At 39.5% G+C, this 25,352-nt stretch overlaps 1 protein-coding gene across 8 annotated transcripts in view; it reads right to left on the reverse strand.

Moving 5' to 3' along the window:
* Positions 1 to 25,352, reverse strand: part of NLGN1 (neuroligin 1) — a 425,895-nt gene that overhangs the window by 280,379 nt on the left and 120,164 nt on the right. For 4 of the 8 annotated variants that reach the window (XM_038145939.1, XM_038145938.1, XM_038145941.1 and 1 more), the window contains exons 2-3: positions 16,848 to 17,653; positions 16,331 to 16,390 (exon numbers count right to left, since the gene is read on the reverse strand). In XM_038145939.1, the coding sequence (XP_038001867.1) occupies positions 16,331 to 16,390; positions 16,848 to 17,340 (553 nt within the window). In that variant the 5' untranslated portion in view covers positions 17,341 to 17,653. The remainder of the gene's footprint in view (positions 1 to 16,330; positions 16,391 to 16,847; positions 17,654 to 25,352) is intronic. The other 4 variants (XM_038145945.1, XM_038145943.1, XM_038145944.1 and 1 more) reach the window with 1 other exon arrangement.

Genomic DNA, 25,352 nt, shown 5'->3' on the forward strand with positions numbered 1-25,352 from the left:
CAGTTGTCGTTGTGTGCCACACACTCTAAACCTTCCTGAAAAAAATCCTGGGCCATTAAGATAACATAGAAAAATCAAAGTAAATGCAGTAATATTGTCGCATCTGCTGCCAGAAGAAATGACATGATGACTCTGAGCGAGACACAAAAGCCATTTTAATTATCTCTTCTTTGAAGGAGGCATTGGCTCAAACCAGACAGTCTGGGTCCAAATCTGAAGTGTTGCAAAGCTCAAGGTGAAGATTTAAGTCAGATTTAAGGAAGAAGGTTTTTTTACAGTTAGGCCCTGACACAGATTTCCCAGAGAAGCTGTGGCTGGCCCTGGATCCCTGGAAATGTCCAAGGCCAGGCTGGACAGGGTTTGGAGCAACCTGAGATTGTGGAAGTTGTCCCTGCCCATGGCAGGGGGTGGAACTTGGCGATCTTAAAGGTCCCTTCCCACCCAAACCATTCCATGATTCTGGGATCCCCAGGTGTGTTAAGACCCTTTCTACTTTCAGTAGCCACTAGTCGGGGGCATCAGGGTGGGGCAGCACTTCAGTGGAGCCACCTGCACACCTGAGGAGGTGTGAGCAGTCGGCAAAACACTGCATTTTCCCCACTTTTCCATGCAGGAGGTGTGATCAGCACACCAGGTTTGTTCTGTGCCTTCAGCATATTTAATTCAGCCACAATTCCAACCTGAACCTCTCAGTTTTGCAGGATCGCTTCCTAATTTTTTTCAGCTTTGCATGAACGCCTTTCTAAATAGATGCAAATATAAAGCTGTACAGGTGACACACTAAAAATATAATTGAAGCTGGTGCTTTCATAAAAGCAATTAGCAATCGTTCAAGTTGCAATAGATGACAGCCTCAAGAGGATTGCTGCCCTGGCAGGGAAGGAGCTGCAACTTACATTACACTCAATGTTCTGTTCTTTAATGCTATTTTGTTATAACAGACAAGTACAAGTTGCTGATTATATATTCATTCCCATGTAGAGCTTTTGGCTGATATTTTTGTCTACAGGCTTAGATGTATGTATCTCGCTCTTCTACCTTAAAGTATTCCCTCCTAAAGCTTGTGACAAAAAAAAAGTTACAGTAAATAAGCAAATAAATGCAGCTATAAGTAGAGGCCACAGAAAAATCTCTTTAGCTCAGGGTAAAAGTACATGACCATACATGTCTTTGTTTTGCTCAGAATTCATGCAGTGACTACAATTATGCCTATTTTATAGCAATGTTATAGCCAAACTTATATTTGGCTATAGACATTTTACAACCACTTTAAACCACTTTTGTGGTCCCCAGGAGTCATCCTTCCAGTTTCAGCAAACTATGGGACAAATCCTGCTCCTATAAACGTGAACAGCAATGCTTCCACCAGGCAAGGCTGTAAATCAACACATGCCTTCAGCTATCCCTGGATAAACCCCAGGTTCCACAACTCTTCTCCATAGGAACATGACTAAGTAAGGGCCTTAAACACACATGGACTGAGTAACTGAATATACTCTGCAGCATTTCAATGCAATAAATAGAATTTATCAGAAAAGGAGCAGTTCCCAACCATGTGGTCAGCCCTTTGCACTCACTGAGCAGAACAAGGTGTGACCGTATGACGCCCAGATACATTGGTTTTTCCCTAGGAAAAAAATGCGTAGTTGAACACTTTTTTTTTAATGTGATGCCTGATAGTTCCATCATAGATTACACCTTTTAATGTTCCATTATTTCAAGGGATCTCCATAGCAGCAGTTGCACCACGTGGGGCAATGGCAGACTGCCACACAATGAACACTGCTACACAAGACTTAGGAACATAACAGAATCCCTGGGAAATACCATCAGCATCTATGGGTTTCTGTGAGCTGAGTCTTGCCTGTTCACCTCTGGTTACCCTGTGTTGTTTAGATGCACTTGTGCTCTTTGTGCTCATGCATCAAAAAATAAAACCATATTAGAAAAACAAAGAAAATTGTGCTGGTTCTACGTGAGGATACGGGCTGAGTTTAAAGACCAGCTTTGGTGGGCAGCTGATGCTGCTCTTTGCCTCTGTGGGGGACATAACTGCAGTGGCCCAAAGGCAGCCCTGTGCTGGGGGCTGGATGTGTCACTAACCCCCCTGAAGGGGCCATTTCTCACTGTCCATGTATCTTTTTGGAGTCACTGCCCAACTCACACATGAACTCCCCGTGGTGGGGACAGAGACCCGCTCGACCACGTCCGTCTCCATCCCAAACCTCCTCTGCCTCCCACTGAGCCCAATGATTACAACCAGGAGCTGAAAGAGCACTGCTAAGATGCTGAGTGGTAAACACACAAATCAGGTCAATCCTTTTGCTTTCCTTGTAATCCCCGTGCGTTATTTGTTACTGGCTTTTACTGCTGCTGCCTTCTCCTCTTCGGGCACTCTGTGCACGCACCCTGCTCTCCCTCTCCCTCACTCCGTGGATTGTGGCAATCCCTTCTTATCAAAACTCCCGTGTTCTGCACTACTTCACCACATCCACTGCCTCTACATCTTCACCTCTCTTGTCTTTTCTTCTCTGTAAATTCTCCAGAGCGGGGAACTTGCTTTCACCAAGTTTGTACTAAAGCCTGTAAATTTACGGCACTCTAGGAATGTTTGATAACAGCACTTAAATAATTAATGAAAGCTGCAGCAGCCCTTCTTTTTTTTTCCCTATTTGGAGACTGTAAGGCAGCAAGACAAGTGGGAGGCAGCAAATATTTCATGGGCTAAGATTAGACGTGATTCGCACCCCTATGGGGGGGTCACTGACTGACAAACACTTGCACTTAGGAAAGAGCAAGATTAACTTGTGCAGGAATTAAAGAAAAGAAGCATTGCTCCAACTATACGAATCATAAAAGTGACCCAGGAGCATCATAAACAGCCCAGCCCCAAAAAATCACCTGCAATAAAAAGAATGGGATGTTTTCATTTCAGCTCTACAACGATAGTCTCTCCCTCTGTGTGTTTGACTTTGCAGAAGAGCACTATTTGCCCTAATTTGTCCATCTTCAATGGAAAGGGAAAAAAATAAAGGGTATAATGGCAAATATTAGCTCATGATTTTGCAGTCCTAAAGAAGAAGTAAACACTTCTAAAATAAAAACAAAGTAGGTGGAAACATGGAATAAAGACAAATAAGACACAGTAAGACTATGAGAGCAAGAGACAAGAAAAGAAAACAATACAGAAAAAAGATAAAAGAGATTTGTTACTATAGGAGAAGCTGTGATATGAGACAGATGTGAAATTATATCAAGAAAATTAGAATGGAGAAAAAAGCAACAAAGTAAAAAGATATTCATGTATCTCAGGCATTTTTTTCAAAGTCTACCAAACATTCAATACCCTGCATTTGTCTCTAAACTTATGTCTGTTCATGTTTTAACAGGGGGAATTTGGGCCTGATCTTGTAAAACTTGGTTTGAATTTCAAGGCTGACTTTTCTGTAGCCATGAATTTACCCACTGAGTGCACATGAGTCCAGGTGCTTTCCACTGGAGCATAATGCAAAGGACTGTATGGATTTTTTTTGTCTTCCAAATAATCAATAACATAATCTTGATGCTTATGTTGGTTTTGCTGCTAAATTTCCTGGTTTATGAAGGCAATCAAGTACTTTGGCACCAAAGAATAATAGTAACTGCAGTTAAAGAAATTTGAACTTGAAAATTGAAGGAACAAAACCAAAAGCCACTTTGTCTAGTACTGAATGTTTATCAGGCAAAATATCACAAAAACATAGAGGAAAATAAAGGGCAGTAAATTGCTTGATTTCAGGGCAGTGAAGATTCCAAAATTATTACTCTCCTAGAACAGAGGCATAATGACCAGCCTCTGAATAGATATTGGCACAGCAGGCCACACAAAAGCACTGATTAGCTGCTGTCTGAGGGAATATTCAATTCTATTTTGGCGTTGATTTCTGACCTTTTTTCTTTGACTTTAATTGGTCAAGATCCAAACCTTTTTGAATTTATTTAACACCAGACAACAGTTTCTGAATTGCCAAATTCCCAGAAGAGATGGGGGGAAAGGCACTTCATAGTTTTTTCTGTCACTTCTTCAAGTTCAGCTAATTCTGGAGTTGTAAAAAAACATTCATTAACAGCTGCAACATGACTTCCAATGCAACAGCTCTTCAGCTGCTTTTAGGGAAGGAAAAAATGAACAAACCAGGAGTTATATCACGTCAAGCCTGCTTCAGATGTCCTTCACCTTCATTGAGAAAAGAGCAGGTATTTTGAAATTCCAAACCTGTACTTTTATGGCAGTATTCAGTGAGAAAAAGATGTGATACAATCTGCTCCAGATTTTAATATTAGACAGAACCATCAGAAGCTTCTTTGTTAACTCCTAAGCCAGTGATAATCCTGCAGTTTTTTTCATCTCTTTGCATTTACAGTTAATAATATGGGAAATATTTTGTGACATTTCAGAGCTGTAGCTGCTGTTTTATGAAAGCCTCCTCACCCACTGATTTACATCCACAACTCCCCTTCCAAGAGCTTCCTTCCCAAATTAAACATGCTAATGATTTTCTATGCAAAATTTAACAACCTAATAGGCTGAACAAGTCAAATGAAAATACACTAATTGTTGCCTTTGATGTATACTATTCTGCCAATTCTCTCATGAAAGCAGTATATTAGCATTAGCTGGAGCAGTTACTAAAATATAGATTAATAAAGAAACACTTATATATATACATGCTAAGAAGATGACACTGCAGACTGCAGAAAACACAACTTCAAGGCTCAGAAGTGACACAAATGGCTATTATACACTAGAAAGCCATTTTCAGAGGAGCCCAGAAAACGAGCTACTAAAGAATGAATCACAAACCTTTATCTGAATTAGCCGGCATCGGTTCATAACACTGGGTTTATGCAATAAAAGTATTCAAAATAAGATTACACAGTCAAAATAATAAATACAGAATGGGACGAGAGAGATAAAAGGCTGGTGAGAGAACAGAATGCTTTCTGCCTAACCCCAGGGGTCTGAAACGAGCTCCCCCAAGAAACTGCCCAATTGCTTTATAAAGTAAGATTACCATGTGCATGTATTTTTTCACCCAGAGTACAAGCAATAATGTGTTCTAGCCTATGACCAGCATCATAGAGAGGGCTTTATTGCAAAATTGGTTCATTCTGTCCTCTAGCCCAGCTCTGAGCAAAAGGTTTGATGCCACTGTGATCCTAACACACACAAAGAAAACACATGCAAACAAACAATAAGGGAGTATAAATATTCTCCAAAGAAATAGTGACACAGAATTACTTTCTATTGCTTTGTCTTTAAGAGTTTGCTTATAATGATTTGATAATTTAATCTAATTGATCTCTCTGAGTACTTCTATGGCTCTAATCACTGTAGTATCTGATTACTGGAACAGATCCATACTTTATCTCCAGATTTAATAACTAAATCTATACTTGAAATAGAGTCACACAAGTTCAGCAGAGGGAGAGGGCCAGATGCTGCTTAGCCAGGGGAGGAGGGAGGGAAAGGGAAAAGGCTACTGAGGTCCAGAATCCCTGGAAAGGTACACATGGCTTTGTGCCAAATCATCCCTCTGCAACCAAAGGAGCCCATTTCTGGCGTTAGAGAAGGAAAGCAGGAATGTGACATAACTAATGGGGGCAGAACCAAAAATGAGCTTCTGTCTATGGCCTGTACTCCTTCAAACTGTCTTCTATGCAAGCACAAAGTAAATGTAATTATTATTATCGGCTCTTTGTTCTCTTCCAGGCTAGCCCTTCATCAGCCTGAAAATTATGACATTTCCTGAATGCATTTCAACAGCTTCTTAACCTTTTTATTACCCAAGAGCAAGGACAATGTCAGGCAGCACTCAGAGATTTTAGCAGGGAAAAGGTTAACACCCAAAATTGCTAATGATAACAACAGTATTCACTGAGCCAGATAATCACTCACAAAGAATTTCAATCCAAAGTCACTTAAAATTCAAGGAAACCACTGTATTTCTTCGAGGAAGTGACAGCAGTTAGAAGAATATTCATAATTCAAACAACGGGCCAAAATCTGACTTACTGCTGAGTTTATCTCTTTTCAATGGAGCAATATTAAGTGCTGGCTTTTGCTCTACCTTAGGTGCAACTTATTTTGTGCTATGTCCTCTAACACTGGTGGCTGGGCAGAGAGGCCTGACAGCCAGGCCACTTGCACAGTGCAAATATCAAGCATGGAATGTATACGGAGCATTTCTGAGAAGTTACTTGTTTCTTCCTCTCTTGTTTGACTGCTGCTTGTTTGTTGTGCTGATATTCAGCCAAACTTGCTTGTAGTTGAATATGTCAAAGCTCTGGGCAGAAAAACAGCAGCGAATATATGTTAGCAAACTCTGCAGAGAAAAATAGTTTCTGCCACTAAAAACTGCAGGGTGGAATTGTGCACTGCCTTCTTCTTCACCTTATTTTGCCTAAAGGGAAAGAGCCTTTTAATCCTATTTCTCTGCTTGGTTTGCACAGTGCCTGGCAGTGTACACCTGCTTCAATGTGTGTGTCAGGAGCATCCTTTGCTGTCAGATCCCTTTCCTTGCTGCTCCCAGCTCATCATCTGTCTCACAGCTCACCTCTGCAGGCGAACATCCCATCTTGCCCAAGCACATCTCAGCAGCCATCTTTCAAAGGTGTCAGGAGGAGAAACAAAATCAGCCTGTCACTGGCTCACAGTCCAAGGGGCAATACTCTCTGTCACATATGAGCAGCACAGAATGAAATGGACATGGAATGGGGTGTCAGCCCCAAATCCAGAGTGAAGAGTGGACTTCCACTGGGACCTCCTCAGCAATCATCTGTGTCTCTGTAACACCCAAGCACCCATTCTGCATGATCCTGTGTCATAATTCCTTCTGGCCAGGTAATGCCTTCAGTACTTGAACTGCAAGTGCATCATGGCAAGGATTGCAGTGAATCAAGGGTTCCATGGTGCTTTAAAGAAAAAAACAATAGATGCATCCTTTCTTTCTTCCTTTGAGTGAGACCTCTTCTATGGAGACTCCATCTAAAAGAGATGGCAGGTGCTTCAGCTCTTAAGTATAGCAATCACTTATTGTTTCAGAAGTCATTGTTTTGAGCAAAAGTAATCTATTTTTCATTAACCAATGCCTCAGTTAATGACTGAAAAGTGTAGAAAGCACACTTAATTCACTCTCCTGTTCCACATAGCACAGCTATTAATTGATTCATATGGAGAGCTACTTCATCTGCATTTAACATCAGAGAGAAACAGGGAAGGAGTAGGACTTTAAAATCTAGGTTTACAGTGAAATTTCTTGTGAAATTTCATTAAATAAACCTGCCTCTCCAACAGCCATATATAGCAATATTTCACGGATCCAAAGTACTGTACAGAGCTCAGAAAATCTTATTAATAAAAACAGTCTTGGGATAGGTAAATGTGCAAAATCTTCTGTTTGTCTCACACAGGTATCTTAGATATAGCCTTCAGTTAATAAGTCCTCTTTTTAAAAACAAAAGTCCATTTCTCTTTGCAACTTTAAAATAAATATGAAAACATATGAGTCAATAACAATTTTGCAATCAACTAAGACAAATTGTACTAGCTTTCCTTTGAGCTCTCAGATCTGATTATGACTGTTAGATGTTCATATATACGTAGACAAATGCTTGTTTCATATTCCCTTTCCACTGGGTCCATCTCATTAAGACTATTGCTTTGGGAACGAGGATTCTCAGAAAATGAGTTCTCACTGGGTCAGCTTCATGCAGCTGGTTCTCTTCTGTTTGCCTGCTCACTACATTAAAAGTAATATACCAAAGAATATTAAATTAGGAGAGAAGAGTAATGTGGGCAGAAAACAAAAACAATCCCTGCAAAGGCACTGTAAGGAGGTTGACAAGAAGACTGGTGCAAAACTTTGGGTTAAATGGCAACAAGTCATGAGGAAAACACCCCAAAAATATGAGCAAATCATGGCAGCCTCAAAAAGGAGCCTCGACACAAGGTGGGATAAACAGAGAGCTCTTCCCCAGGCCAGGGGTGGATGATCTTCCTTCACCTCAGGGTATGGCAAGACATTATTGCTGATCCAGGATCCTCTGTTCCTCAGAGCTTCTCTCCCACCATTTTGTTTAAAAATCAGGAGTTTAAAACCCTGCCAGCCCTGCTTGACCGAGCTGAGTGAACGAGGTGAATTAAACAGAAGTTTTGTCTAACCTGCCCAACTGCATCTGAAGCAAGTGGGGAGATTGTGCATGAGTCATTGCCCTGATCAAGCTGGGAGCAAGGGCTGCAGGAGGAGCCCAGCTGGTGGGTGGGTGGCAAGATGGGCATGGGAGCCCCCCCAGCTGGTTTGGGCTCAGCTCCAGCCTGCCCCCAGCATCAGCGCGGTGCTGTCCCCAGAGAGCTGAGGTGGGTGGCAGGGTAAGGGTGGCTCCTCATTTCCACTCGTGCCACAGGGTCAGGGCTGTGCACTCATCAGTGAACAACACCCTGTGTCAGACGTGAAACACGGAATGAGAAAACAAGCTGAAAAACTCTACATGTCTTACTGCCATTTTTAATGACTTCTAAAATTAGCTGAAGGAAGAGGAGAGAGATCATCTGTACGCTACAGAAGGTTGACAAGAAAAAGGGTGAGAGAAATCTGTGATCCTGAGGTTTTGGTTGATTCTAGCATATGTTATCCTTGCCAGTTATTCCCCACCCACTCTGCAGGAGAGAAAGGGAGATGCTCCACAGAGATCATCTGTATCTGCACTGCTTAGTCCATCTCTTGTGCCTGGACCATCACAATAACCTGTACTACAAGAGGATTTCTTTTTTTTCTTCTTTCCCCAACACCTGGAGGTGCAAAATTTCCACCCTCCAATATACAAGGAGATCTTTGAATCTCAGCACGTAATAAAAAACCTCCTCATATTTAGTGGAGATTTTTCATCACTTTCAGCCAACTGTTGGATAAGTTTCTGCCTCTGTTTAGAAAAAGGATGTCTAAGTACAAGCTGTGCTTGCTCTAGGCTGAGCCTTCTAGAAACATTCAGCAAGCTGTGCAATCTTCTTCCTACACAATGCACCTTTCCATTAAAAATCTGAAGACAGTTTTGGTGCAAAAATATGGAGAACAGAAAGTAAAGACAGAAAGGCAATAGAGACAAATCTTTTTCCATGAGCTTTGTGAAATATTTTCTCAAAATAACTTTGCAGGGGTTTTACTGCCAGTTCATAATGTGGATGATTCACTTCTGATATTTCTGATAAAACAATATTCAAAACTTCAAAATCTCTTCCAACTCATTTATGCTACCATTTAATTAGGGCTTCTGCAATATGTTACAAGGGCATCATTATCCCCTATAATTGTATAATAATTACAATTTTTAATGAAATAATTGCAAGTACACTAGATGTGTAGATATAATTATGGTAATTACATAAATACCTGATTTTCAGCTAATAATTAAAGAAGGCCTTTACAAAAAGGGGGAAATTTAACAAATGGAAGCTTTTCAGAAAACAAATACAAATAATAAATAGCTGCCTCTCTCCTGTCATTTCTGCCTTGCTAGATTATTTCTCTCTATATATATATGTATGTATGATTTTCAACAGATTATAAAATAAGAATTTAAACACTACTTAAATATTAAATCATACCAAGAGACCTCAATACATTGCCTCTGCAGGGCCTGATCTACTGGCATTAATATAGCCCAAACTGAATGATACTAGGAGAAGTCAGCATCTCACTTGAATTGTAAATGACTGTCAATGGCAGGAAGATGTGAATTGTGCCTACAACAACATACAGACTGTCCTGCTGATTCTGGTATCCTCCAAAATGTGTCCTTTTGGTCAAACCCACTGGCTATACCCTCATTTACTCAGAAACCCAGCAGAATATGCATTCTCACCAAGGCAATGATATTTCAATAAAGGAGCTACTTACAGAGCCTCATCAGCTGAAAAAAAACCCAGTTCTTCAACCAGGGAGTTTCCTTTCCCTTCCCATTCCTATGACTGAACTTGCTGTGTGCTTACTGTACTCCTAGTACAAATAGGAAAGTCAAAATCCAGCCTCATAAAAAGCATGCAGAAAACTCTGCCAGGGCAGATTGATTCTTGCTCTGATGGCACGAAGGGATATTAACAGAATTCCCACAGCAGAGGAATTAGCAAAATGATTTACTGCTGCTGCTGAGATGTTCCAAAACTCTTTGGCACAACTCTGGAAGGGGAAATCAGCTGCAGCACCTGGGCTATGCCATTCCCATGTCTCTTGCAATTTCTGCAAGAGCAGCCCTGAGGAAGCTCCAGTTGCAGCCAGAGAGCACTCTGGTCCCTGCACTGTGTGGGAATAGAGGTGCGAACATGGCAGAAAGTCAGCTTTGTCCCACTTCCCTTAGCCCTGCATTGTTTCAGTGCTGCTCCTTCTTTGGATAAATCCCATTATCACAAGCATGAGAAAGTAAAATAACAGATATTAATATTAAAACATAAGGAAATGGTTTGATATACCGAAAACAAATCTCATTTGTGGTAAGCTCATTAAAGCAGTTGATTTCTGAATGCTGAGTATAATTATTAATACCATACACATCAAAGTGGAGAAGACATGTAAATTTGACATCATAAAGTAAGTAAAAATGAAGAAGGCTAAAGAATTATGAGTGAAAAGAATTTGGAAAAAAAAAAGTAAATCATACTGGAGCAATATTCAAGTTATAAGCAGATTATTAACAATGTGAGATGATCCTTAAGAATGGTTTGACATATGTAAGCACCATGTTCCAAGCTTTAGAAATATCCAAAGAATAAAAAAAAGTGTTTGTATCCATGTGTATTATAAGGAAACAAAAAGATGAAGAGCATTAACACAGAGAAGAGCAAAGGAATAATACTACAATACAGGGGGAAAAAAACAAGCCGAAAATAATAGTTATCCAAAAGCCATATTAGTTACTCAAAACTTCCTCCTGAAAATGTACAAATTCACTTATGCAGTTATTTTTTTATAAGATTTATCCATTCTGGCTTTAAATGATAAATTAGAAACTAACAGATTGAAAGGAAAACCATCTCACAGATGTTTACTGAGTAAAACCAGTCCGAGCCAACAAAGGCCGGGGGAAGAAGCACAAACCAGTTTTATCCGACTTAGCATTATCAGGGTAGCAGTACTATTTTAGAGCCTGTGTGGGGGAGGATGTAGAAAATGAAAAGCAAGCAGTAAAATAATGGACAAGGAATGGAATTAGATCAGAATTTAAGACCTGTTAGAGCTATAAGCACTGTCAAGGTGTATGAACAAAGCAGTGACAGCACGATGGCTGTGTGGTCAGCAAGAGCCCAGAGCCCGAACAACCAGACATTTACAGGGGACTGTGACCACTGCTGATGGCATTTAAGATGACTGGAGTCTCAAAATACAGTCTGCAGAGTCTTCTGTTGTCAAGCATTGGCTCACCCAGAAAGAGGGCTGGAGAAAGCACATCAGAGATTTAAGCATTTTATTTCAAATATGGCATGAACCTACCGCACATCTTTGAAAAATGCTCCTAACTGACACTAACAGCTTTAGATTGTGAAAGGATGAAAAGGTCTGTACAAGACAATGTTTGCTTCATTATCTTCTTCCGTGTATTACTAGTAAAATAGGAAAATGCTGCAGTGGTGGTCGAGGAATGAAAAACAGGGCTTCAAAAAAGAACAGAAAAACAGAACAATTGTGGTGTCTTGGTGAGTAGCAGTGGAGTTAGGGATTATGGACTACACTGGAGCCTGCCTGTGGTATCCCACAGGGAAGAAGGATGAGGGCTCTCCAGCCAGGACCCAGCAGGGATGGGGGTGAAAATTCAAATATGTGTAGGCAACTACTGACACAAATATTCTACAGACAAATAATTTGTTAGGAATCTTCAAAGTGGCCTGATGAAGATATAAACCCTTGTATGGGTTGATGTCCCCCAAAATACACACAAACACATATTTTGTGAGTTTGGAACTCATTCTCAAGAGACCCAGAGCTCCAGCAATGGTCTGCAAAGACATGATTTTAGTCTACTGACAATATAACTTATTTTGACAGAGCTCAGTCTACAGTGATGGAGGCTCACACTTTAGATTTCATATTTTTCATTCACTTGGCCATAGAGAAAGGAAAATTTCAAGAATTTTTGACAATTTACCATCTACTCTTCCATTACATTGATATTATTTTGTAAATGACATCTTTAGAAAAAAAGGAATACTGATAATCAACTGAAAACCTTTGCCAGTGGAAATACACATTTTAAAGGTCTTAGTTTGTCTTTTTCTGGTTGATTTCAGAGATGAAATGGGTTTACAGAAAGATCTTCATTTAAGGGAGTCCACAGGAACTGCACAAGTTCTATTAATTGATCTTTTCCAAGATCTGATGATAAGTAAACACTTCTAGGGTAGTTAAATGGAATATTGGAACAAACATTCTACAGAAACACAAGGTAACAGGTGAAATTTCTGCTTAGTCTTCTACAGAATATTTCACATTGCTAAGCTTAAAGCCCTAAGGTTATCAGAGCCTCTTACAAAACAGAACTGATGTAACATATTCTCTATTGAAAACAAAGGGAGATCAAAGCAGGATGAGATTACAGCAGTGTGATTTGTGTTTCAGTTCCATGAATATATTTGTGTGTATGTACATTTGCTCCCGTGCGTCCATAGTAACCACAGCCATAACCCAGAAACTATGGTGTGGGGAGCTTTGCTCTGAAAATCAAGTAGCCCATTAGGAGGCATAAATATTAATAGAGCTGTCTAATCCTACACTCTCAAATGAGGTAGTTCAGATCATGAGTCTTCGCATTTAAAATTTATTCACTGCCCTGACTAGAATAAGAAACAGAATCCACATGTGGGGAAGTCACTGATATTGGGCGGTCTCTGAGCCGCTGGTAATTCCTAAACATAAAAGTAAGGATCAAGTGATTTCTTTCCTTATTCTACACCTAAATCTCCTACAAATACTAATTTATCCAAAAACTGCATCTGCCTGGCTCCATGAAATGGAGGATCTACCTCCTACACCTCCACATTTTCACATTGAGGCATCTTCAGGCAGCATGAAAGCTTCAGTACAGGTTCCTAAGGAAGAGCACACTGTCATCCCAAGTGCAGAGCACACAGCACCTGGGGGTTCTTTTAGTGGTCATATAAGTGATCCTTTCCAAATTTTCTTTATGCAGTTGTCATCAAATTAGGAAATTCCTGGTGCAAACCGTTGCAATGGAAAAAAATTAACATACAATATTAAAACATCACAGCTATGCAGCTAAAGCAGGACACACTTGCCCTTCTAAGAGATAAGGAAACATTCTGGATCAGAAGTAAAATATTTGTGTTTTGACTATAAGGTAAATTTAGAGGTCTGAAATGCCAAACAGTAGAATACTATTCAGGTAATCCCTAGAAGTGCTGCAAAGGTTTGTCAGGAAATTCAGGAAATGCCAGATAATAGACAATATAATTAGTATCAATCCCTAAAGTGGTATAACCTACAATATAACCAGGGTCTATTAAAATTTAGACGTATGAAAACAAGACTCACAAAAGTAACACAGAATTACTCAGATGCCTTTGCACCAATTTTCCAAAACCAGCCCTTGCAAAGTTTCTGCATACCCAAAACAGAATTAGCAGCCTCTGACCTTGAAGGAAGAGGCACAAAACCAGACGCTCTTTCTTTATTTTTGAATCAGTAAATTGAAGGTCAAGTAACTGGAATACATGCCTCCATGTTTTGCAAAAAACATGCTGAATTGTTTCATTTCTTTTCACCCAGCTTCAGCCTATCATTCTGTAGTCTCTGCTGTGGGCACATCCAAATCCCAACGGGAGGTCATGGATATAATGCTCATTAGCATCTCTAGCATGATTCGTGGATAGAGCTCCTTTCATTTCTACATCTATTTTAATCAGATTGCACCCTGTTCTTAAAAGTTTTGAATTTTCTAATGTCCCTCAGCTGACAATTAAGTATAAATACTAATTTATTTATCTAATTCAATCTATTTCATGTAGTAAGGAATCAAACCACAAGTAAGGATAGCATATGGTTGCTATCAGTCACTTTCATCTTACATATCCTTTATGAATTAAAAAGATGGTGTAAGAGTCTGCCTCTGATTTCCAGATTTTCTCCTTCCAATGATTTGAAAATCACTGTGATGCTATGACTGTAACCTAAAAATCCGGCAAAAGAGAGAGGGTTGGGCCTTTGTGATACAAAACTGATGCCATTTCCCAGCTGTGGTTGCTGCTCAGTTGCTGTGACTCTACTGCAACTTTGTCCTGCAACTCCTTTTGCCCCTGGCCGTGGGGCAATCCCAGCCCAGGGTAAATCTCAGGTTATCCTCGGGTGAGTAGCGTGAGAGTTACTCAGAGAACAGACATCACTACAGCTATCTCAGCTGCCCAGCTGAGGGTATCCAGGAGCTCTCTGCACTTGTCAACAGCAAAAGGTAGGCTTTTTATTGTGCTGTGTGTGCAATGAATCTAAGTGGACAGGTACCTACTGAATTTCAAGTAACTCTCTTTATTCTCCTTCAGGCCCACAGGACAATAAGCATGACTTTCTCAGCTACTGGGCTCTCCCCTTCCCTTGACTTTTGCTATTTTCTGATTTATGTTTTTTTTAATACTCTCTCATATGAAAGATGCTCTCTGAGAACAATGATGGGGATCTGCATCTTTATTTATGACTTTGTGAATCAGCGTCTGGGTGATAGGAAGTGAAAGTTGCTCAGCTAATTACACACGCTTGATGAACTGCATAATAACTGCTGCAGCACTGCACATTAATTGAATGCATATAAATGACAGCAGTTATTCTAACTTGAATGATGTGTGAAGAAGTGACGTTGCTCACAGTACCCTGATTATCTTCATTCCCAGCTTCGGGAACCCAGCTTAACCAATTGTACTTTTGCAGCACCTAGCAAAAATTCCCCAACAGAAAACAGAAGATGCCTCAAAGCCTGACACTTTAGACACAAATTGCTTTAAGTCACTGAAAGTGGATTTAGACATCTCAAAAAAGCATACATCGAGCGACTACAATTAACGATTGATAATTAACAGCTAGCTGCAACCAGCAGTTAGGAGCTGTAAGAGCTAAAGCCCTGGGAACAAGGCCACCTTCTTTTAGAGCCTAGATACTGCCTTGAAAACCTAAGGCAGTGTTTAAAGAGTTAACTTTTGCCCAGATCTAAGCATTTCTGCTATGTGCTTTCCCAAAATGTGTTTGTTTTGGAATAACAGGATAGAAAAAAAAAAAAAGGATTACAGCTAATAGGCAACTGTGCATGTCCACAGTACTCTTTGTTTACCCCAAAAAGCATTCTAATTCACATGTAGTCCAGCTCTAAGGTAACTCATTATTTTAAAGAAAACAATAAAGGAAAATCATTTGATACAAAAACAAACGTGCATAGTATAGAATTAGTACTTCAAAACTAGCACCAAATGCCTCCTTTGAATCAGTACCAAAATAGACCTTCTCTGTTGCATGTCAACTGCTTGAGGAATTTGCAAATATTCACAAAGAAATCTGCAAACTCTTCTATAGTATTTAACACAGAAAGGGGAGAAGCCAAGTTTCCAAAGCTTCCAAAAGCAGTCTAGCTCCCAAAGTACCATGTCACAATATTTTAACAATTCACTACACCCTTATTAAGAGTTTTTGGGCTTTGACAAAGAGAGCTGTAATCACAGAATAAAGGAAATCAAAGCTCACTTTTAGAAGCGTGCAAACGAAAAAAAAAAAAAGGTTTCACATCTACACTTCAGAAAAGTTAACCCTGTTCCAAGAAAACAGGGAATCCTGAAGAAAGCCAGTGCGGGTCTCAGCCCTGCATTGCTATAATGCTTCCTAGTCATTATGCCATAGTACTGGAAGGGAGAGCTGTGGGCTGTGCCAGCCCTTCCAGTGGTAGCAGTGCCCATCCCAGGGCTCAGAGCTCCCTCCTCTGCATCCACACACAACATCCCATCCCCTGGTGCCACTGGCAGGCACTGCCCAGAGCCTCGAGGCCAAGAGAGAAGCTGCCAGCACTGTCACTGGAGAGAGTGCCAGGCAGAGATGCTCAGGTGCAACTGAGTCCCGGCTTTACAAAAGTTATCTTCTCATCTGTTATACATGGACCTCTCTTTAAACACCTCTCTACCATGACAACGCAGTCCCTAACAGTTCCCAGCACCAGCAATCAGCCTCTTTCACCTGTAGTACTCCTTCTCCTTTTGCAAGGTTTCGATCTCTCCCCCGGTTTTGTTTGGTTGGTTTTTTGTCCACTTTATACATACCTCCTTTTCTACAAATTTTCTTGCCGGGTTTTCTGGCACATTCCTTGGATATTCTTTTGACTGAAAAATGAATAGAAGACTAGAAAATAACATGGAGCTCCGTCACAGACAGTAGGAGCATGCAACACCACTATCTAACTTAAATATGACCTGCTTTATTAGGTGCGGAAGATTCTCAACTTGTTGTGCCTGCACATGCAATGGAAAAGATGTTGATGCATCTTCCCAGAAGTCAGTGGGTGGCAATGAGAATTAGGCACCAACTTTGACCTAAAAATTACACGTGCTGTGGGGGGAAAAAAAAATAAGTGTGGACAGAAAGAAAGAAAGAAAGAAAAAAAAATTAATCAAAAAGCAAGGACAAATGCACACAGAGAAAAGCAGCATGCACACATGTAGTAAGCTGGCATGCAAACAGAGAAAGCCATGCATGCTACCAGTACACATGAATTAATATTGTTAGAAAGTAGAACAGGAAAATAAAAAGATCTCCCTGTTTCGCCTGCTATTAACTCACCATCCTCGGTTGGGACATAGATATTTAAATAGAGGCAGTCTTCGTTCTGATCTTGTACATAGGTTGAAACTACATCCAAGTTATTAGTAAACCACACGGGAAGCATGACTTCAGGCAACCTGCCTTCTATAATGTTCTGGGGACACACTGGAGCAAACTGGGTGGTGTTTTTGATATCTGCCCAGGGAGATGGAGGCTCAGGAGGTTGAAAGCGGCGCTCCCCTGTTGGAGGGGCAGCGTACGGAACCCCGAGAAACTGAATAACGGGCCCCAAAATTTCATTGTTAAGTTCCTTCTTAATCCCTCTTATCTTGCCAAAGTTGGTGGTCACCACTGGGTTGGTATCATCCAATTTTTGGGAGGACACAGCTGCAGCGTGAAGCAAAAATCCAAGTATAGAAAAAGCAAAAGTGGCATTCAATCCCGTGTGTAGCAGGCGGACCACCGTCGCTCTCCATACACAGTTCAGCCACATGGATCTTGGAAAGGCCATGGTCCCACATTAGTTGTGTGACTACAGTGAAGCAATCTGATTTGTATCCACTGGTGTACAAACAGGGCGACCGGAGGAAACAGATCAAGTTTCCTAAATAGGTGCCTGTCAGAAAATTCTCAAAAGGCTTTTCATGCGGTAAGTATCTTCCATTGATTTCACACTTATTGAAGCTGCATCTTCACTCAGCACTATTTATCAGACTACATCCTATTGACAATTCTGTTTTCCATAGCAGCAATATGAAGAGAGCAGCCATTTACTGCAGAATCCCCTCTTATAAATCAAATCCAGTTAGCCGCAGGTCTATATCCTGGAGAAAATGAAAATAAATCATTAGTATGAAAGAGCTAATATGGGCAAAGTGATAACTAGGTGTTTAACACATTATTTACATACATTAATATTTGCTAGAGTCATGTAAGTTAAACTGCAGTAGTTTATGGGTCCATGAAATGGCAGGTGAAACACTGATTACTAGATTACCTGTAATGTCACCTGTTGAATTTACAGAAACTTCCCAGGAGAAACAGGACTCACAGGAAATACATTTTTAAAATTTACCTTTTCAAGAATAAGAATTTCACTGCCAAGCTACATTACGTAAGTGTTTATGTTAATATTTTATTTAACTTAATCAGCTCATAATCAATTTTCACCTTGTTTGCAGAAGCTGATTTATCAGAAAGGAAGTAATTATTTCTTAAAGCAGAAGATGGGAAAATTAAGATAGGCAGGTACACTGAAGAGCCAAATGAATTTTATTTCATTCAAAGCAGTTTATAACACATACACACATTTTTTGTTCATTTTAAAATATCACATGAATTACTGTGCTTATTCACAATAACCTGAATCACCATGTGGTTTTCTTATTGCTGATAAAATTCACAGATAGACTGAAATGTTCACATCAATGAAGGACCAAAGTCTGCTTCTGCTGAAGTGAATGGCAAACACTGAATTTTTACTGAAGTACAACTGGACCTCTGTAGAACTGGTTTGGAAACGGATATGAACAGGCAGCTTAGGGAGGGAGCTGTATATCACAATTTTTACGTCAGATCAATCCTGCATTCCTTATAAAAGACTGACTTCAGTGAAAAATGAAAATGCATGTTGAGAGCACTCAATTCCTACCATCCTTAATTTATAACATAAACAGTAAGCATTCCCACAGGACAGGAGAAGTCTTATCTTTCATATATCCACATGCTGACTGAACAATATCCTAGAAAAAATAATCAGTTAGGATCAGAGACTGTATAATCTGAAATTCCAGATGCTATTTTCAACTACTTTAGCTCAGAGGTTGTCACACAAGGCAGTGTTCCAGCACTTTTGAAAATTGCTCAGTGCATATCATTATATCTTCCATATTCATGTGAAACATATTTCCAACACGACTTACAATATCCTATTATTTAAGATGCAGTGTTATACACAACATAGCAGGGTAATCTTACACTCCCTATTAAGCAGTGTGTAATGCACAAGAAATGTGTTTTGCTTTGTATAGGAAACATTTTAAACCACCTGCTTTTGAAACAGCATTGGCAGCTTTAATGAGAATTGGGTTTTTTTTATCATGTCTATACACATTGTGGAGAGAATTCAAAAGAACGGCTTGTCTAATAGTCAGACTACCCTGTAGTTTGGGTTATTAAAAAGGAGATTGTAAAAGCTATATAGGACAGCAGGAGATTTGGTTCATGTCTAGTGTTCCTTTAGCTCTGAACAATCTATCTCAGGGGCAATAAGGAGATAGATGAAGCTTTTCTGCAATTTTCTCTTTCCCTTTCTTTCTCTGCTAATTCTAACACCTTCACTGTGAAACTGCATTAACAAACAGGCTTATGTCCTTCATCCTCCAGCTGCATATTCTCAGTATTTGCTGGAAATGCACCAATTTAGCTGCAGAAAATAATTCCCCAAACTTGATGTGTGTGTTTACATTTACTTTAACATACTTACATGGAATGGCAGACATGCCCCTCATAAAGGATTATTGCTTTATAGAATTTCAGATTTCGGAGGGAGTAGGGTACTACTTGAGAAATAGTAGAGACAAGAGTAGGCAGACAGGTTTCCGAGCAATGCACATGGAGAGATGGATGCCTGCTCCTTAGTGGTATTCAAAAACCTCCACAGCCTTTTCCACTGGGTCTTAAAACCCATGAGGGTTTGTTTTTCTCTGAGGAATGGAAACATGCAGCTTCTCTTCTTTCTTAAACTCAAACTTGTAAATAGCAAGAACTTTATCTCAGTAGCCTTCCAGCTAATTCACGTGGTCTGGGAAAGGTCTGAGTTCAACAAATCCAGCATAGCTGTTGCAAGGAAAAGCATCCTTCTTCATTTCAAGGTGCTGCATTTGTTTGATGGTCAAAATTACCAAGATGCTACTAATAATTTATTTAGCACCAGTTTTCAGTTCTAAAGAAACTTTGTAGTACACTTTTGATAACTCAAATGGTAAAGTCAACGTAAACTCTTTGTAAACAAAGCCAGTTCTAGAGCAGGTCTATAATTCTAACCTTGTCCATCTGCTGGCTTGTCTTTGCAGCTGAACAGCTCAGCTGTGATCTACAATTCTGGTTTGCCTCCCATGGATAAGGTTTTACTCTGAGACAGGATGTTAAAAAGGTAAGAATATAATTCAGTTCTGTGTTTGCTACTCCTAATTAACTGTTCGGCAGTAGCCTCCATGAATAGATGGATAGGCTATAAAGGGCAGAAAATTGTCAGCCTCCCACAGGATTTGAATAAACATATTTTCATTGTATTTGTAATTTGAATTTTGGATTTGCTCTTTTCAAGCCTTTCTTTTTAAATGTCTAAGTAACAGTTTATTTTTGAGACTGAGAGGTCAGACATTCAAGCCTGTCATTGGCTGCCCTGAAGCTATCACATCAAAACCACAAACTCAACGCAAATAAAAAGACTGAGATTTATCAAATCTTTTGAGACTTTCATGACAAAATTTCATTTTGAGCAGTAGGTGCAAGAGCAAGCAGGGAAGCTTGGAAAGGGAAGCAAGAGCAAGCAGGGAAGCCAGGAGCATGTTGAGACGTAATGCAGGACAAAATGCTCCCCAGTTTTTCTGCTCTACATAGGACCTTCCCTTGGTGTTTGGACTCGGCTGAAGAAGAATCAGTGGGGAAAAAAAGGAGATGGAATAAACAGGAATGATCAGGGAGACAAGCAGGCAAATAAACCAAAGAGCAGCAATGATAAATCTGGGGCAAGATTTAGCATCAAAATAATGTGGTTCTGAGGAGGAGGAGGAGAAACCTTTTCAGATTTTTCTGCTGTCTTGATTTGAGGATCACAATTGCTCCCTGTGGTAACACAAATGAATTCTACTGTAAAAGGTATTTGATAAAGACTTTCATGCTCTTTCAAACAGTCTATATTATACAGAGGTTTTTTCTATCTATTATTTTATTATCTTCCTTTCTGAATTCAAATTACTTTATAGCTCAGATTCTGAAATACTTTAGAGAAGCATTTAGTATGCTGAGGAGTGAACAATCCAAAAGAGCTTTGTGCATCTTTGCATTTCCAGTGACACAGGGCATCCCACAATGGGTTAGATCTGCTGCAATCTGCAGCAGTGCAACTCCTCTTCATTACTCATGCCCAGACCTTCAAATCTTAAGGGATTTTTTGATCTGTACCACCTATCAATAGCTCCAATGGATTAATCAAAACTTTGGTGGCATCCAAGGCTTCTGGCCATATATTAGCTTTAGCACATGTAAAAGCTATTATTGTTAAGACAAAAGTCTCCCAACCCCTCCAAAAAGCTGTTTTCTTTTCAGCTGAAGGTATATTCTGTGATTTAGTATTCCTGCTCAAAAATTCCTTTCCACTTCCACTTTGCTAGTAAATCCCAGTTGCTCAAGTATTCAAAGTGATTGCAAGAGTTTGGAACACCACAGAACGCCACTTCATTTCAAAACACAAGTGCTGTTTTGCAGAACCAGCTACATTCACATCCATTTTTACTTACAGCAGTCTCTCCTTAGAACTAAGAGCCCAGAGATGTTTCATGTCTCTAAGAAGAAATCTTTGTCCTAAAACATGCTATGAAGCCAAGCAGCAACATGGACAGTGATACAGAGACCATTAGAGGAAAGATGAGGGTGAACACTGTGTTGGTGTGACACACCAATTGTAAACATGAGCAGACAAACCCTCAAGAGATGCAGCACAAAATTCCCCATCTCTTCTTTTGTGTTTCCAGTTGGCAAGGGAAGCAAGTTCCAAATACAGTGTATCTTCTCTCAATTTAGTAGTAAAAAAAAGCCAGGTTGATGGGATTTTGAGCAGCCTGGAGGGGAAGGTCTACCAAACCTAGATAACCTTTAGATGCCCCTTCCAACCCAATACATCCTGTGAAATATTTTAAAACAGATATTGCTCTTGCATACTTCCCTAAATACTTTCTCAAAAGGATGGGATTTGCATGGGTTTAGTTCAAGAAATTAACTACATTCATTAAAAAACAGGTGAATGAAATTATAATATGTCACTGCAATATATAATACATGTAAGAAGGGTACAGCTCTGGTGGGGTTTGGTCAGATCCCACACGCCAGCACCCCCTCCACCTCAGAGCAGCCACAGGTCTTGTAGCTCCAGAAAGCTGCTCCAAATCCAGCCCTATTGGGATGCAGAACCTCTGCCAAGATAGCCAACAAAGGTATGAATAAGACATCATCTTCATGGGCTCACAGTCCCACCCCACATTAGGATAAGATTACAAGTGTTATGTTACACAGGAACACAAACAACCACGTGGAAAGGATTTCCAGATGCTACAAGTTGTGTAAATAGATCACTCCTAGATCAGAGAAACTGATTCCTGAGCTGAGTGCCCTCACCTTGATTGAATATGATGTTTTGACCACTAAGCCTCATAAGTAGTTAGTGAAAAATACAGTATTTAAATACTGTAGCATAAAGTATTCAATGCAGTGCTTCAAAATTGGTGAAAAGTTGAATTTAAATGGGTAGATGTCATAAGACTCCTTTAAATTGTGTTGTATTTTTCAACTGCACCAAATTTTTGTTCTTTGCTGTTAGTGGGTATATTCACTAATGCTTATTAACTGTTATTTTCATGATCAAAAATCACTTTGAAAAATTTCTGCATCTTTCTTTGCCAAAACAGGAAGAGTTCTGATCAAAATTTTCCATTAAACTGTTTTTGAATTAGACAAATTAAGCCCATGAGGAGAGGGTCTGTTAAGTCTTATAATCTTCCACTTACTCATATCAATAAATCATTTTCTTAAAATAGTTCTACTTCTTATCTGAAGTAATTGTTTGTATTACCAGAAGTTGACTACAACTTTTTAATGCAGACTAGAGCTGTCTGACATTTTGCACAATAAGTAGGTAACGAAATGGTGATTTTACCCATAACAGAAAGAATGGGTAACTCTGTCACTTATGTGTAAAGTTTTAGACAGCTAAGTAATACAGATTTAAATTAAAAATGACAGATGCACTGGCTTGGAATATAATGGGCACTGAAGTGAACCTTTATTCCTTTTAGCAGCTTACAGTTAACTCTTAAATGGACCACACATTATCCTCACTTTTGAGTACTGTAACTATTCAGCTAAATGATCAAATGGCCATTCTGTTGATGGCTGCTCTGTGCTTCAGGACAAAAAGATTCCCTGACCTACTGCAGAAATTCCACTGAACTCATGTTAATCAGAGGTCATCCCGGAGGAAAAAATAACCCAGATGTTTCTCACTGGAGAGCTTCAGTATCAAAATCTGTGTATTGCATTTCATCAGGTCAAGTGGGAGTTACTTTGATTAATGCTTCATAAAATATACATGTGCTTCTTATCTGATCACTCCAGCAGAGTGTCCAGAACCCACCCAGAGACTCCTGAAACTAACTGTCCTTTTGTTGTGTCTTTCAGGTGATAAATTTAGCTATAGAATGGTTAACAAAGTTCTTCACCTGATATATATTTTTGGCTCACCCTTGGTTCAGTGGGGAAAAATTAATTGGATTTTTTGCCACGTTTATTACAGCTATAATATCAATAATAACACTACCTTTAATGCTAGTTCAGCCCCCAAGACAAGCTTTCATATCAGACGCATAAGAAAGATATCACTTTTGTATTTTCCTGGTGGAAATAGTAATTCAAGACAAAAAAAAGCTGGAATACAGACAATACCACTTCTTGAGGGAGAACTCTGCAAAGAAAGATGCTTGAGTGAACTCAGATTTGTCCATGAATTGTTGTTCTAGCTGGATACAATACAGTAACAATTCCAAGCATACAAAACCCTTGTTTTAGAGCAAGATCAATAACTACCTCTTCAACAAGACGATTTTTTTTTTTTAGAAAAAGACCAGCAAACTTCCTTGTGGCAGAAAAAGGAACCCACGTTTTTTGTTCTTGATCAGATGGTCAAGATGGTCCCAATTTCATCAGGGTAATTGAGATCAAGTTCCAACTCATCAGAAAATTCACAGATGTATAAACATAATTTGTTAATCACAAACCCAACATGTCTAACTCAGCTCTGAAAGTGCTCTTGACTGGTATTACCAGGCTTTCCAGAACTGCAGAGAGCACACTACAACTTGAGTGCAATATTGGCATTAGAGGGATCTATCAGCTTTAAGAGGTTGTTTCCTGTGATCTAGCATTCTGCACATCTGTGACTTTACTTGCATTTGCTCCAAAATGAATTTCATGCTTAACTTGTTTTTCTTAATTAAACTTCTTTTAACAGTTTCTAATATGTGCATTATTAAAACTCATTAGTCCCATTCATGCCTGCCTGTCATTTTTGGCTTCATATTCATGTACCAAAGAGCTCTGCTGCTTTATATAGGAAGCAAATTAAATAATAAATATGAGAACTTGAACGTTTTATGAGTGTCAGTGTGAGAAAGTGGCTGCAAGGCCCATAAGGTTTCACAAAAAAAAAGCATTACAGCTAAAGCTAACATGCTGACACATCTCTGATCTATAAAGTCTGCAGTAATGGTAGCAGTAAAGTGTTGTGCCATAGATGGGGAATTTTTCTCTCACACGAAATAGAAATAGGATATAGCACAGACTATATTTACCGTTGTAAAAAAATTTCAAATAAAATTTCCCAAAAGCTTAGAATATAACACCATTAAACGTCTACAAAGATTTACTCTTTCCATCCAACTTCATATGTAGCTCCTATTATTCAGCTCCTTGTCCTCTTTTCATTTTCTACCCCTGTCTGTGAGAAAGAGACTTATTTCAGCTATAGCAACCAGACTCAGTGCCCCTGTGGTCATGTCCTGGTCACACTGACCATGACCCCAGTGACCAGAGGGTTTCCTGACCCAGCAGCTGCATCTCATGGTGGCTGTTCCAGGACCCAGATTCTCCACAGAAATAATCCATTATTGTGAAACCAGTAGAAGAAACAAAAGCCTCATCCCACAATGCCCATCTTGCACAGGCTCAAGGATGTCAAAATATTCAGTCTATCTGTAAGGTTTCTCCTGACTGAATTGTCGTTTTCTCCTCATGAATATTTCTAACACTGTGTGCCTACATAACACTTCACTGCTTTCAAGTACTGTTTTGGAAACTGGGGGACAGCGTTGGGAAGGCCAAAGTTAAGGAACAACTTTAAGTTCAGATATTGAACCTAAAAGCTTCAGACAAAATGTAATTAAATAAAAGTACAAAATGCAACATAAATGTATTCCCCTCATTAAATTCCCAGAACCAGTTCAACAAGTGAGCTAATGGCTTCTCTAGGCAGGATGTGATTGAGGAGATTTAGAAAACATCTTTTTAAATTGCCATTTAAGTTCTCTGCTTCGTTAAAGGAATATGAGTTACTTGAAATGCAATAGTTATAAAGTGTCCTTGACCACTTTTACGATTTTACAGTCACATGTTGCTAATTTCCAAGCATTACATTCTCCCTTAATATGGTGCAAAAGACCTAACCAAGCATCAGCAGAAGGTAACAGGCTG

This window comes from Motacilla alba, chromosome 9, assembly GCF_015832195.1.
Source record: "Motacilla alba alba isolate MOTALB_02 chromosome 9, Motacilla_alba_V1.0_pri, whole genome shotgun sequence".
In the NCBI taxonomy this organism is placed as follows: Eukaryota; Metazoa; Chordata; class Aves; order Passeriformes; family Motacillidae; genus Motacilla; species Motacilla alba.